This window comes from Pongo abelii, chromosome 14, assembly GCF_028885655.2.
Source record: "Pongo abelii isolate AG06213 chromosome 14, NHGRI_mPonAbe1-v2.0_pri, whole genome shotgun sequence".
NCBI lineage: Eukaryota > Metazoa > Chordata > Mammalia > Primates > Hominidae > Pongo > Pongo abelii.
In genome coordinates, this window is record NC_071999.2 from 28,619,280 (window position 1) to 28,635,133 (window position 15,854).

At 38.1% G+C, this 15,854-nt stretch overlaps 1 protein-coding gene across 19 annotated transcripts in view; it reads left to right on the forward strand.

Annotated features, from left to right (window-relative positions):
- Positions 1-15,854, forward strand: part of LOC100434580 (RING finger protein 17) — a 144,786-nt gene that overhangs the window by 56,686 nt on the left and 72,246 nt on the right. For all 19 annotated transcript variants that reach the window (XR_008512872.1, XR_008512873.1, XR_008512874.1 and 16 more), the window contains 2 exons: positions 1,822-2,012; positions 3,729-3,870. Coding sequence is in view for 16 of the 19 variants with exons in the window: in XM_063714753.1 (XP_063570823.1) it covers positions 1,822-2,012; positions 3,729-3,870 (333 nt within the window). In the remaining 3 variants the exon portion in view is untranslated. The remainder of the gene's footprint in view (positions 1-1,821; positions 2,013-3,728; positions 3,871-15,854) is intronic.

Genomic DNA, 15,854 nt, shown 5'->3' on the forward strand with positions numbered 1-15,854 from the left:
AATTATTTTTTCCTTCAGAGGCTATTACAATTTTAGCTATGTATTGCTAATTAGATTGCTAAGTATAGGCTCAGGGAACCAGTAATCTTGATAAATACATAGTGCATATTAAACTATTAGTTCTAATAGAAAAGGAAATGAACTTCGGCTTCCACAATTGAAAACATTTTTAATGGGAAATTGAGTTGAATAAGCATATATTAACATAATGATTGGTTAAGTATCCAAGTAAACCAGTAATTTTGGAGTCAACTATACAGAGAAATAAGTTTATGATGTGTGTGTTTCTCTATCATATTTCCATTGCCCTTTATTACCTATTTAATGGCCATATTGCATTCTGAGTTTTGTATTATTTATGAAAATTTATTCTCCAGCAAGATTGTAAACTCTTAAGAGACAGAAATTGTAACAATACATGTTAAGCAGTTGTATTCTTACAAGGTCTATGAGAGCAGAGGAGTCTGTCTTTGCTCATCATTGTATTCCCAGCATTTAGCAGATCACATACCACATAGAAGGCATTCAACACATACTTGAAATAACAAATAAGTTAATAATAAAAAAAGGAAACACAAAAGTAATAGCACTGGTTTTTCTTTAAAATGGTGAGTGTTTGTTTATAATTTTCTCTTTTTTAACTTTTCACATTTTTTACACTGAGTAGATTTTACATTTATAATCATAAAAACTTCAGAAAGCTATTCACTTTTTTTGTTTTTAAGGAATTTCTGGTTTTGACCCTGAAATTTACTTTTGATATGGTACTTAAATGTTCAAAGATCAACATAAAAAGTTTTTTGGCTGGGTTTGGTGGCCCAAGGCTGTAATTCCAGCACTTTGGGAGGCCGAGATGGGAGGATCGCTTGGGCTCAGGAGTTTGAGACCAGCCTGGGCAACATGGTGAGACCCTGTCTACCAAAAACACAAAAATTAGCCTGGCGTGGTAGTGCACCATGAAGGCTGAGGTGGAAGGATCTCTTGAGCTTGGGAGGCAGAGATTGCATGAGCTGAGATTATGCCACTGCACACCAGTCTGCGTGACAGAGTAAGACCCTGTCTCAAAAGAAAAAATTGTTTGCCCAGTGGGTGGATTTTTTTTTTTAAATCACTTAAGTAGCATAAATCTTATGCAGCTAGTAATGGAAGCTAGATTAACTGATGATTGTAAATTTTTAGATTTTATTTTAGGCATACCTATACTTTCAAAATTACCTTTTGAATTTTCATCTAAGTGGAAAATTGAATACTTCTTTCATTTTGAGATCTTTCTTTATAACCTTCATATTAATATTCAAAAGTGAAACTAAATTCTAAAGTAAAACCTTGAGAATATATTTATAAAGTGAAGGTATACACACATTGTACATTCATAAAGACTGCCCCTAAGTTTGTGGCCCTGGCTGTTTCTATTTTTCTTTCTTTTCTTTCTTTTTTTTTTGAGATGGAGTCTTGTTCTGTCGCCCAGGCTGGAGTGCAGTGGCATGATCTCGGCTCACTGCAACCTCTGCCTCCCGGGTTCAAGCAATCCCCTGCCTCAGCCTCCCGAGTAGCTGGGATTAAAGGCACCTGCCACCACGCCCCGCTAATTTTTGTATTTTTTGTAGAGACAGGGTTTCACCATCTTGGCCAGGCTGGTCTTGAACTCCTGACCTTGTGAGTCACCACGCCCGGCCTGCCCTGGCTCTTTCCTAATGTCTGTGGTTGGTTCAGTTTGTTCACAGTTGCGTCTGTGGTTGGTACAAACCTAAATCCAGAACATTGTAACATTAGTAATACTTATAATTACTAATTGCTATGGAATTTTACTTTTTTGCACAGAATGAAGGCTGGGAAGAGGAAGCTAAAGTGGAATTTTTGAAAATGGTAAATAACAAGGCTGTTTCAATGAAAGTTTTTAGAGAAGAAGATGGTGTGCTTATTGTAGATCTGCAAAAACCACCACCGAATAAAATAAGCAGTGATATGCCTGTGTCTCTTAGAGATGCGCTAGTTTTTATGGAACTAGCAAAGTAAGTAACTTATTAAAACTTAAATATTCTTTGAGATTATAGCTATAAATAAGAGTAGCAGATTTTGTCTTTAAAAACCATGTCTCTAAAGTAAACCTTAACATACCTGAAGAAGTGAAAAATATTGCTGTTAGACTTTTCTAAGTACAGTTGTTGTCTGTGAAAACTGAATTCAGATAATTGGATTTAAGAAAATACGCTGGGCAGGGCGGCTCGCAACTGTAATTCTAGCACTGTGGGTGGCCAAGGAGGGAGGATTCCTTGGGGTCATGAGTTTGAGACCAGCCTGGGCAACATAGCTAGACCTCATCTCTACAACGAAATACAAAAAGAAATTAACCAGGCGTGGTGGCATGCATCTGTAGTTCCAGCTTCTCAGGTCAGGAGCTGAGGTGGGAGGTTTGCTTGAGCCCAGGAGTTCAATCTATGCTCTTGCCACTGTACTTCCAGGTTGGGTGACAGAGTGAGACCCTGTCTGTAAAGAAAAACGAAAATTAGAAAAATTAGAGAAATTAAGGTAGCTCAAAATATAAAGTATGTGTAAATACCTAACATCTTTTGGACTCTTGATAACTTTATAAGCAGCTGTATGCTGGTTTCAATAATTATAGTTTAACTGTTCCTAAATTTTCCTCAATTTTGTAGCCTTTGGAATGAGTTCATGATCACTACCCTATATTCAATGTATGAATCTAGAATAGATGTTTAAAGTTTCTTTGTCCATCATTTCTTTTTTGTTTGTTTGAGACAGAGTCTTCATCCCATTACCCAGGCTGGAGTGCAGTAGCACAGCCTCAGCTCACTGAAACCTCTGCCTCCCAGGTTCAGGAGATTCTCATGTCTCAGCCTTCCGAGTAGCTGAAATTGCAGGCACACACCACCACTCCCGGCTAATTTTTGTATTTTTAGCAGAGACAGGGTTTCACCGTGTTGGCCAGGCTGGTCTTGAACTCCTGCCCACCTTGGCCTTCCAAAGTGCTGGGATTACAGGCGTGAGCCAGAGTGCCTAGGCTGTCCATCATTTCTGATGACTTAAGTAACCATAGAGGTAGTCAAAGATTCTAATTTTTACACTGGGTGATTGGGAATGGAACCCAAGCAGGTTCCATTCTAGAAAAATACAAGTAGTCTTGGATCTGGAAGGAGCCACAGAGACCCTTCAGCTGACACAGACCACAGATATCAATGTAACACAAAAAATAGAAGCAGCTTTGAATCTAAGTACGACATGAAAGCCTAGCTCTAAAGTTTTGAGACTTGATATCTTATTTAACCTGGTTTGATAATTGAAGACAACACCAAGAAATGTTAGAAGAAAGAAATTGGAAGACGAGTGCTTTTGGTAAATAAGTCAGTACATGTACAAGTCCTTCCTTTAGATCAAGTCACTGAGAGAAAAGAGACTAAGAAAATGGCTTGGCCAGGTAGGGTGGCTTACACTTGTATCCCAGCACTTTGGGAGGCCAAGGCAGTAGGATCGCCTGAGCCCAGGAGTTCAGGGTCAACCTGGGCAATGTAGGGAGACCCTGTCTCTACAAAAATTAGCCAGGTGTGGTGGTATGCCCCTGTGATCCCAGCTACTTGGGAGGCTGAGGTGGGAGGATTGCTTGAGCCCAGGAGGGTAGAGGCTGCAGTGAGCCATGATAGCACCACTGCACTCCAGCCTGGGTGACAGGGTGAGACCCTGCTTACGCTTTTCATTATGCTTTTAATTAGGTTTAAGTCACAATCACTAAGAAGTCACTTTGAAAAAAATACTACTTTTCACTATCATCCACCAATTTTGCCTAAAGAAATGACAGATGTTTCAGTAACGGTTTGTCATATAAATAGTCCTGGAGATTTCTATCTTCAGTTGGTAAGTATATAATGTGTTTTTGAAATGAAGTTTTTAAAAAAATTTTAATTAGACATGTATAACAAGAATGAGTATCTACCGTCAATTTTAGTTAGAGCAAACATACCACTGTTAAACTTCTATACATTTAAATTTCTTAGTAGTTGCAACTTCAAACAAGTTTACATGATTTATCATAAATTAAAAGAACAATGAAGGATAATTAATGTATAAATGTTTCTTGCTACCTTCTGAAATCTGGAGACTAGGAAATCATATAGAGTTAACAATAGAAATATAATGATAAAATAAATTTTTTTCTAACCTGTACCTCTGAAAATTTACCGATTATTATGAGGTGTTTTCTGAATTTGAACACCAAAGTAGACACAGATTAAAGGCATTTCGTATTGAACTTTGGATGTGTGACTGATGTGTTTAGATAATAACAATAATAGTTCATCCTTATTGATTTCTGGGTGCTTTATATGATTTAACTTATAAGGCCCTTAAGACTTTAAGTGAATTAACTCATTAATCTTTGCAACAATCCTGTGAGAAAGACACTGTTGTCTCCATTTGAATGTGGAGACCCTAACCACAGAGATGAAGCATCTTGCCCAAGATCACACAGCTCTGAAAGGGTAGAACCAGGATTGACCAAGCTTCAGAACTTGTCATCTCAAGCACTGCACCACACTGTAGTGGCTCCTCAAATGAGTTGTGGAAGCTGCTTATCTAAGTTAGGATTTGCGTTTATTTCTTTTGTTGGTTTTTTACAGTGTCTTTTATGGTAAAATATACATAATATAATTTTATAGTTTTTAATAATTGTTCAGTATACCATTCAGTGCCATTAAGGCCATTAAGTTTGTGCATCCATTTCCAGAGCTTTTTATTTATCTCAAACAAAAGCCCTGTACCTGTTAAACAATCACATACCATTTCTTCTCCCCTAGTCCCTGATAAACTGCTGTTCTACTTTCTGTCTCTGTGAAATTGCCTATTCTAGGTACCTCTTAAGTGAAATCATATACAATGTTTCCTTTTGTATCTGGCTTCTTTCACTTCAACTTAATGTTTTCAAGGTTCCTATTATGTAGGATGTATCAGAATTTCATTCCTTTATATGGCTGAATAATATTCCATGTATGGGTATACTACATTTTGTTTATCTGTTCATCTATTGATGGCCATTTGGATTGTTTCCACCTTTTGACCTATGTGAATAATGCTGCTATGGACACTGGCATGAAAGTATCCATTTGGGTCTCTGCTTTCCGTTCCTCTGGTATGTATAATACCTAGGAATGATTGCTGGATTACATGGTAATTTTATGTTTAACTTTTTGGGGGAACTGCCGAACTGTTTTCTACAGCAGCTGCAGTTTTACATTCTTACCAGCAATCCACAAGGTTCCAATTTCTCCACACCCTCATGAACACTTGTTTTTTTTTCTTTTTTAAATAATATTCTTTTTTTTATTATTATACTTTAAGTTCTGGGATACATGTGCAGAACATGCAGGTTTGTTACATAGGTATACATGTGCCATGGTGGTTTGCTGCACCCATCCCCATCACCTACATTAGGTATTTCTCCTAATGCTATCCCTCCCCTTGTCCCCACCCCACAACAGGCCCCAGTGTGTGATGTTCCCCTCCCTGTGTCCTTGTGTTCTCATTGTTTAACTCCCACTTATGACTGAGAACATGCAGTGTTTGGTTTTCTGTTCCTGTGTTAGTTTGCTGAGAATGTCCCTGCAAAGGATGTGACTCATCCTTTTTTATGTCTGCATAGTATTCGATGGTGTATATGTGCCATATTTTCTTTATCCAGTCTATCATTGATGGGCATTTGGGTTGGTTCCAAGTCTTTGCTATTGTGAATAGTGCTGCAGTAAACATACCTGTGTAAGTGTCTTTATAGTAGAATGATTTCTAATCCTTTGGGTATATACCCAGTAATGGGATTGCTGGGTCAAATGGATTTCTGGTTCTAGATCCTTGAGGAATTGCCACACTGGTTGAACTAATTTACACTCCCACCAACAGTGTGAAAGCATTCCTATTTCTCCACATCCTCTCTAGCATCTGATTGCCATTCTGACTGGTGTGAGACGGTATCTCATTGTGGTTTTGATTTGCACTTCTCTGATGACCAGTGATGATGAGCATGTTTTTCATATGTTTGTTGGTCGCATCAATGTCTTCTTTTGAATAATAGCGTTCTTTTTTTTTTTTTTTTTTTTAGAGACGCAGTCTCGCTCTGTCGCCCAGGCTGGAGTGCAGTGGCACGATCTTGGCTCACTGCAAGCTCCGCCTCCTGGGTTCATGCCATTCTCCTGCCTCAGCCTCCCGAGTAGCTGGGACTACAGGCGCCCGCCACCACACCCAGCTAATTTTTTGTATTTTTTAGCAGAGACGGGGTTTCACCATGTTAGCCAGGATGGTCTTGATCTCCTAACTTCGTGACCCACCCGCCTCGGCCTCCGAAAGTGCTGGGATTACAGGCATGAGCCACCATGCCCGGCCAATAGCATTCCTAATAAGTGTAAAGTGGTATCACTTTGTGATTTTGATCTGCATTTCCCTAATGGCCAGTGATCTGAACATCTTTACATGTCCTTATTTATTGGCCATTTGTGTATCTTTGAAGAAATAGCCATTCCAGTCATTTATCCATTTATTTTTTTAAATTTTTAAAACTTTTTATTTGTTGTTTTTTGTTTTTTAAACACAGGGCTTCACTCTGTTGCCCAGGCTAGAATGCAGTGGCATGATTGTAAACTCACTGCAGCCTCAATCTCCTAGGCTCAAGGGATCCTCTAGCCTCAGCCTCCCATATTGCTAGTACTACAGGCACATACCACCACACCTGGCTAATTATTATTTTGTAGACACAGGGTCTTGTTAGGTAACCCAGGCTGGCCTTGAACTCCTGGGCTAGAGTGATCCTCCCACCTTGGCCTCCCAAAGTGCTGGTATTACAAGCATGATTCACCATGCCCAAACCTTTGTCCACTTTTTTAATTGGGTTGTTTATTTTGTTGTTGGATTGTAGGAGTTTTCATGTATTCTAGATACTAAATTCTTATGAGATATATGACTTACAAATGCAGTTGATCATTGAACAAGTGGTAGTGGTGGATACCAACCCCTGTGTAGTCAAATATCTGTGTGTAACTACTTTTTTTTTTCTTTTCTTGGGACAAGGTCCAGCACTGTTGCTTAGGCTGGAGTGCAGTGGCAAGATCATAGCTTACTGCAGCCTGAAACTCCTGGACTGAAGTGGTCTCCTGTCTCAGCCTCCCAAGTAGCTAGAACTGCAGGCATGCACCACAGCTCGCTAATTTTTTTTTTTTTTTTTTTAGAGACAGGGTCTTGCTATGTTGCCCGCGTTGGTTTTGAACTCCTGGTCTCAAACAGTCCTCCTGCCTCAGCCTCCCAAAGTGCTGAGATTACAGGCATGAGCCTCGACACTCAGTCTGCGTTTAACTTTTGATTTCCACAAAACTTAACTACTAATAGCCTACTGTTGATTAGAAGCCTTAATAATATATAAACAGTTAGCTAACATATATTTTGTATATATATTCAATACTGCATTCTTAAAGTAAGCTAGAGAAAAGAAAGTTATTAAAAATCATAAAGAGAAAATATATTTACTATTCATTAACTGAACGTGGATCATTCTACAAGTCTTCATGCCCATCATCTTCATGTTGAATAGGCCGAGGAAGAGCAGGAGTTGGTCTTGCTGTCTCAGGTCTGGCAGAGGTGGAAAAAAGTTCGCACATAATTGGAACTGCATAGTTCAAACCTGTGTTCCAAGGCTGGCTGTATTTTCTCCTGTTTTGTGGGTTGTCTTTTCACCTTCTTGATAGTGTCCTTTGTTCCACAAAAGTTTTTAATTTTATGAAGGCCAATTTAATTATTGTTTCTTTTGTTGCTTGTGCTTTTGGTGTCATATCCAAGATATCATTACCAAATCTGACATCATGATGCTTCTTCCCTATGCTTTCTTCTAAGAGTTTTATAGGTTTAGATCTTTGATTCATTTTGAGTTAATTTTGTACAAAGTATAAGGTAAGGGCCCAGCTTCATTATTTTGAATTGGATATTCAGTTTTCCCAGCACTATTTGTTGAAAACACTGTCTTTTCCCCCACTGAATGGTCTTGGCACCCTTGTTAAAAGTGAAAGTTTATTTCTGGACTTTCTATTTTGTTCCATTTGTCTGTGTATCTGTCCTTATGTCAGTACCACAGTGTTTTGATTACTGTAGTTGTGTTGTAACTTTTGAAATCAAAACGTGTGAGTCTTCCAACTTTGTTCTTTTTCAAGATTATTTTGGTTATTCAGTGTCTCTTAAGATTCCATGTGACTTTTAGGATGGGTTTTTCTATTTCCCCAAGAAATACAGTATGATACTGAGTATGATATTATCATTTGCTAATGTATTGAAACACAACTGATTTTTACATGTGAATTTTGTGTCTAGCAGCTTTGCTGAATTAATTGTTTTAACAAGTGAGAGAGAGAGAAGGTGTGTGTATGTAGTTTGGGGGCATTTTCTCACGTATAAGATCATGTCATCTATGAACAGAGAAATGTCATTGGGATTTTAATAGGGATTACATTGAATTGTAAATCACTTTGGATAGCACTGACATCTTAACAATTTTAAGTCATCTTATCCATGAACACTGGATTTTTTTCATTTATTTAGATCTTATTTAATATCTTTCAACAGTTTTGTGTGGTTTTCAGCGTATCAATTTTTGGCCCCTTTGGTCAAGTTTATTCCTAATTCTTCTTTTAGATGCTGTTGTAAACGGAATTGCTTTTTAAATTTCCTCTTCAATTTGCTCATTTGCTAATGTATTAAAACACAACTGATTTTTACATGTGAATTTTGTGTCTAGCAACTTTGCTGAATTAATTTGGTAGCCCTCACAGGGTGTGTGTGTGTGTGTGTGTGTGTGTGTGTGTGTGTAATTTGGGGGGATTTTCTTACATAGAGGATCATGTCATCCATGAACAGAGATATTTATACTTTTTCCTTTCTGATTTGGATGCCTTTTGTCTTTTTACCTAATGCCTCTGGCTCGGATTTCCAATATCATGTTGAATACAAGATGAAGAAGCAGGCTTCCTTGTCTTATTCCTGTCTTAAGGGAAAAGCGTTTGTCTTTGACCATTGAGTATCATATTATCTGTGAGTTTTTCCCAAATGACCTTTACCATGTTGAGTAAGTTTCCTTCTGTCTCTTGTTTATTGAGTGTTTTTGTCAAGAAAGGGTGTTCAATTTTTCAAATTCTTTTTTGCAACAATTGAGATGATCATGTTTTGGTCTTTTCTCCTTCATCCTGTCAATGTGGTGTATTACGTTGATTTTGGATTTTGTTTTGTTTTCTTGTTGGTTTGTTTGGAGACAGGGTCTCCCTCAGTTGCCCAGGCTGGAATGCAGTGGCATGATCTCAGCTCACGGCAACCTTTGCCTCCCAGACTCAAGCAGTCCTCCCGCCTCAGCCCTCTGAGTTGCTGGGACCAAAGGTGCACACCACCACACCAGGCTAATTTTAAAAATTTTTTTATTTTGTAGAAATGAGGTCTCACTATGTTACACAGGCTGGTCTCAAACTCCTGAGCTGAAGTGATCCTTTCACCTTACCCTCCCCAAGTGCTGGGAGTACAGCCGTGGGCCACTGCGCCTGCTGCATTGATTTTCATATGTCATTATCCTTGCATTTTAAAAATAAATCCCACTAGATAAAGGTGTATAATCTTTTTATCGTAAATTTGTTTAACATCATTGTTGCCTTGGCATCCATTTTGAGGCCTAACATAAGTTGTTTGAAACTGAGTCATACCACCTCATCTTTGGCCTAGTTAAAACTTTCCCTCCCCATGTGACTGTTTGCAGTGTGGGTCACTTGTTCTACATCTCACTGACTCAACATATCCCAGAGCTGCTTACCGCAATAAAACCAGAGTCAACACCAGAGTCATGCAAATAATTTCTCCCCTTTACACATATTTTCTTTAAATTAGCCAGTTCACAACCCCTGCTGGAAAGCCTTAAGAGATAATGCCTGTGGACCTTAATAAAGGCAGAGTTCCACAGATTCACTCTTATCTGTGATTAACAAAATGCTTCTTTTATTTCATGTGTTTTGTTTTGCTGCCTCTGTGTCTCACCTGACTGACATACACGTACCTAACTTTCCTCCCAGTCAGCACTCCTGGAGAGTGGCTGTCTTGGTAGGAATAAACTGGACACAGGTCGGACAAGAACCACGAGGGCATCTGCTAGTGTAAACAAGTTTCCTATGAGACATTCACTTGGTCACAGGTCAGGCAAGAAGGCATTGTTCCATTCACCAAGATAAAGAAGTATCCTCTTTTGATTTACTGTAAACATCAGTGACCACCTCCTCTAGAGCCTTGTTGGGGCAGGGCTAGAGTTCATGGCCACTCTCCAGAGAGAGACCCGAAGACCAAGTTAGAAGAAAACAAATCTTTTAATATGCTGAATTTGGTTTATTAGTATTTCGTTGAGGATATTTGCATCAGTATTGCAAGGGATATTGATCTGTAATTTTCTTATAGTGTCTTCATATAGCTTTGTTATCAGGGCAGTGCAGCCTCTTAGAGTTACTATTCCTCCATCTTTTCGTTTTTTGGAAGAATTTGAGATGGAATGGTGTTAATTCTTCTTTAAATGTTTGGTAGAATTCAGCAGTGAAACTATCTGGTCCAGGGCTTTCATGTGTAGGAGGTTTTTGAATCCTGTTTGAACCTCTTTACTAGTTATAAGTCTACTCAGATTTTCTAATTCATGAGTCAGTCTTGGAAGGTTGTGTGTTTCTAGGAATTTGTCCATTTCATGTAGGTTATCCAGTTTGTTGGCATACAATTGTCTTCAATAATCTCTTACAATTTTTTACTTCTTGGCCGGGCATGGTGGCTCACACCTGTAATCTCAGTACTTTGGAAGGCTGAGCCAGGTGGATCACTTGAGGTCAGGAGTCTGAGACCAGCCTGGCCAATATGTCAAAACCCCATCTCTACTAAAAATACAAAAATTAGCCAGCTGTGGTGGTGGGCACCTGTAGTCCCAGCTACTCGGGAGGCTGAGGCAGGAGAATTGCTTGAACCTAGGAGGCAGAGGTTGCAGTGAGCTGAGATTGTGCCACTGCACTCCAGCCTGGGTGACAGCAAGACTTCATCTCAAAAAAAAAAAAAAAATTTTTTTTTTTCTTAAAATTGGTAGTATTGTCTCCACTTTTATTTCTGATTTTATTAACTTCAGACTTCTCTTTTCTAGTTATTCTAGCTAAAGATTTGTCAATTTTGCTGATCTTTTCAAATAATCAACTTTTGGCTTTATTGATGTTCTGTTTCTTTATCCTGTCTTATTTATTTTTGCTCTAATCTTTATTATTTCTTCTGCTACCTTTGGGTAATTTTCTCTTTTTCCATTGTCTTATGGTATATAGTTAGGTTCTTAATTTGCAATATTTTAAAATTGTGTATATAGCTATAAATTTCCCTCTTAGCACTGTTTTATTGCATCTCATGAGTTTGGTATGTTGTGTTTTCATTTTCCTTTGTCTTGAAGCATTTTCTAATTTCTCTTAGGATTTCTTCTTTGACCTGTTGGTAGTTTGTGGTGTTTAGTTTCTACATATTTGAATTTTGCAGTTTTTCTTGTTTTTGATTTCCAGTTTCCTTTCATTGTCATAGGGACAAATACATTTTATGATTTCAGTTTTTTGAAATTTATTAAGACATTTTGCAGCCTAACATATGGTCTGTTCTGAGAATGTCCTAAGTGGCCTTGTAGGAAAAAAAAAGAAAAGGTATATTTTACTATTGGCTAGAATGTTTTGTGTATGTCTCTTAGGACCTGTTGGTTTACAGTGTTATTCAAGTCTTCTGTTTCCTTATTGATACTCTGTCTGGATGTTTTATGCACTATTGAAAGTGGAATATTAAAGCCTTCTATTTTTATTATTGAACTATTTTTTCCTTCAATTCTGTCAATGTTTGCTTCATATATTTGGGTCTTTGATGTGTACTGCATAATTGCTTATAATTGTTATATCTTACTGGTGAATTGGCCTTTTTATCAATTTATAATGTCCTTTCTCTGTTGTAAGAATTTTTTATTTAAAGTCTGTTTTGCCTGATACCACCAGTAAAGCCATCTCAGATCTCTCTTGATTACTATTTGCATGGAGTATTTTCTTCCATCCTTTGACTTTCAACCTGTGTATGGCATAAGGTATAAAGTGTATCTCTTGTGGACAGCATATAGTTGGATCATGTTTTTTTTTTAATTCATTCTGCCAATCTTTGTCTTTTAATTGGAGAGTTTAATACATTTACATTTAAAGTAATTACTGATAAGGAAAGACTTCTGCCATTTGCTGTTTTCTGTACCTTAGCACTCTTTTATTCCTTCTTTCCTCCATTAGAGCCCTCTTTTGTGTTTAGTTGCTTTTTTCTGTTTAGTATGATGTATTTTTTAAAATCTGTTTTGTAATTGTGTTAAAAAACACACAGAATTTATTATCTTAACAATTTTTTAGTGTAACTTCAGTAGTGTTAACCATATTCATATTATCATGCAATAGATTTCTAGAACATTTTCATCTTGCAAACTGAAACTATACTCGTTGAACAACAGCACATTTCTCCCTGCTTCCAACCTCTGGCCACCACAATATTACTTACGCATTTTTATGAATTTTACTGTGTTAGATACCTTGTATAAGTGGACTCAGACAGAATTTGTCTTTCTGTGACTGGCTTATTTTACTTATAATAATGTCCTAAAGATTCATCCATGTTGTAAGCATTGATAGGATTTCCTATTTTAAGGCTGAATAATACTTCTTTGTATATACTGCATTTTAAAAATCCCGTCATTTGTCAGTGGACATTTGGATTGTCTGCTGTAATGAACATGGATATGCAAATATTATAGTATCAGGTTTTGCTTCCCTTCTTGTTTCCTTTTTGTGTTTATCTTGTAGATTATTTTTTATCATTACCGTGGAGATTACATATAACATCCTAAAGTTATAACAATCCAATATGAGTTAATACCAACATAATTTTAACTTCACAAAAAACTACTTCTGTGCAGCTCTCTTTTTCCAGTATTTTTGATGTCACAAATTAATCTCTATACTCTGTGTGCTCAATAACATAGATTTGTAATTATTTATGCATTTGTCTTTTAAATCCTGTAGAAAATAAAAAAGTAGAATTATAAACCAAAATTGCGATAATACTGACTTTCCCATTTACCCATGTATTTACCTTAACCAGAGATCTTAATATCCTCATGTGACTTTGAGGTACTGTCTAGTGTCCTCTCATTGCAACCTGAAGGACTTCCATTAGCATTTCTTACAGGGCAGGTCTAGTGGTAGTAGAGTCCCTCAGCCCTTGTTTATCTGGGACTGTCTTAATTTTTCTCACGTTTTTGAAGGTTAGTTTTGCCAAATGTATAATTTTCAGTTGACAGGTTGTGTTTTTCTTTAGTACATCATATATATCTCTGTCTTCCCATTTCTTTCTGGTTTCCAAGATTTCTTTCTTGTCTCTTTTTTCTTTTTTCTTTCTTTTTTTTTTTTTTTTTTGAGACAAGAGTCTTGCTCTCTTGCCCAGGCTGGAGGCAGTGGCACGATCTCTGCTCACTGCAATCTCTGCCTCCTGGGTTCAAGCGATTCTCCTGCCCCAGCCTCCCTAGTAGCTGGGATTACAGGTGTGCACCACCATGCCTGGCTAATTTTTATATTTTTAGTAGAGATGGGGTTTCACCATGTTGGCCAGGCTGGTCTAGAACTCCTGACCTCAGATGATCTGCCTGCCTTGGCCTCCCAAAGTGCTGGGATTACAGGCATGAGCCACTGCACGTGGCCTTTTTTGTTTTGTTTTGTTTTGTTTTTGTTTTTGAGATGGAGTTTTGCTCTGTCACCCAGGTTGGAGTACAGTGGTGCGATCTTGGCTCACGGCAACCTCTGCCTCCTGGGTTCAAGCAATTCTTCTGCGTCAGCCTCTTGAGTAGCTGGGACTACAGGTGCCCACCACCACGCCCGGCTAATTTTTGTATTTTTAGTAGAGATAGCTTTCGGCTGTGTTGGCCAGGCTTATCTCAAGCTCCTGACCTCAAGTGATCACCCCCCTTGGCCTCCCAAAGTGCTGGGATTACAGTCATGAGCCACCACACCCGGCCTGGCCTCCAAGATTTCTAATATGAGAAACTGACTTACAATCTTCTTGAGTCTCTTTGTATATGACATGTTGCATCTTTTTTGCTGCTTCCCAGATTTTCTCTTTGGCTTTGCCTTTTTTAGAGTTTGATTATGTGTCTTGGTATATGATTCTTTGGGTTTATCCTATTTGGAGTCTAATAGTGTCTTAGTTCCCTGGAGCTGGTGTAACAAATTACCATTAATTGGGTAGCTTAAACAACAGAATTTATTGTCAACAGTTTTGGAGTCTAGAAGTATGAGATCAGTTTGTCAGAAGAGTTGATTTCTTCTTGAGGGGTTTGAGGGAAAATCCATTTCACCTCTCTGCTTTAGATTTTGGTGGCTTGCTGGCAATCTTTTGTGCACCTTTGCCTTTGCTGCATCACCCTGATCTCTCCCTTCATCTTCACATGGAGTTCTCCTTGTATATTTGTCTGTACCCAAATTTTGCTGTTTTTATAAAGACATTAATCATATTGAATTAGGGCCCATCCTAATGACCTCATTTTAACATGATTATAAAGAACCTGTATCGAAATTAGGTCATATTTGAGATACTGGAGATTATAGCTCTCCAACATATCTTTGGGGGAAGATACAAATCAACTCCTAACATTAGACTTCTTGGATTTGTAGGTTCATGTCTTTCTTTAAATTGGGGACTTCTGCCATTTTTAAAAATAATTTTTGCCTCTTTGTCTCTCTCTTCCTTCTGTGACTTCCATAATGTCTCTATTGGTTCACTTGAGCCCCTTAGGCTCTGTTTATTTGTCTCCATTCTTTTTTCTTTCTGCTTCTCAGACTTGATATTTAAATTTTCCTATCTTGAAGTTCACTGATTATTTTTCTTCTTTCCACTCAATGCTGCTTTTGAACCCCTGCATTGAATTTTTTCTCCTTAGTTATTATACTGTTGAGCTCCAGAATTTCCTTTTTATAATTTGTATCACTTGCTGCTATTCCCATTTTATTCATATATCATTTTCCCAATTTTCTTTAGTTCTTTGTTTTCCCTTAGCCCTTTTAACATATTTAAGACAGTTGAGTATTTTTGATTTGCATTTTTTTTCTGGTTGCACATGTCTGCATAATTATTAAAAGAATTTCAGAAAATATTGAAGCAGCTTCTTTGTCATCTCGCACGAAGAAAGTTAAGGACACGGACACACATGAGGAGTTTAGGAGTGGAGGTTTCATATGCAGAAGAAAGAGAAAGGAGAACAGCTCTGTCTCTAGTGAGAGAAAGGGGCTTCTGAAAGGGAAAGACTGGCTGGCGGTGGATGTGCCGGATTTTGTAGGCAGGTTTAAGGAGGTGGTGTCTGATTACATAGGGCCCACAGATTGGTTCAGTCCGGTTTGATGTTTACATAGCACGCCAGAAAGGCTGGCCACCCCACCCTAATCTTATTATGCAAATGGGCTTTCCACTTGACTAACACCATCCTGTGTGCTTCTTACTGTACATGTGGCTGGCAAGGAGAGAAGGGAGGATGGAGCTGCCATTTTGAACAGGATTGGCGCAACTGCCGGTATCTGTGTCTGCAGCTCAATTTTATAGGCTGCTCTTTGTTAGAAAATGATTTGGGGGCTGCTTTTCACTGAAAAGGAAGACCTTGCCGAGGACTCCTTCCTGTATTCTCACTCTCTGCCTAAGTAATTTCTTTTTTTTGTTTTTGTTTTTTTTTTTTTGAGATGGAGTCTCACTGTGTCCCCCTGGCTAGAGTGCAGTGG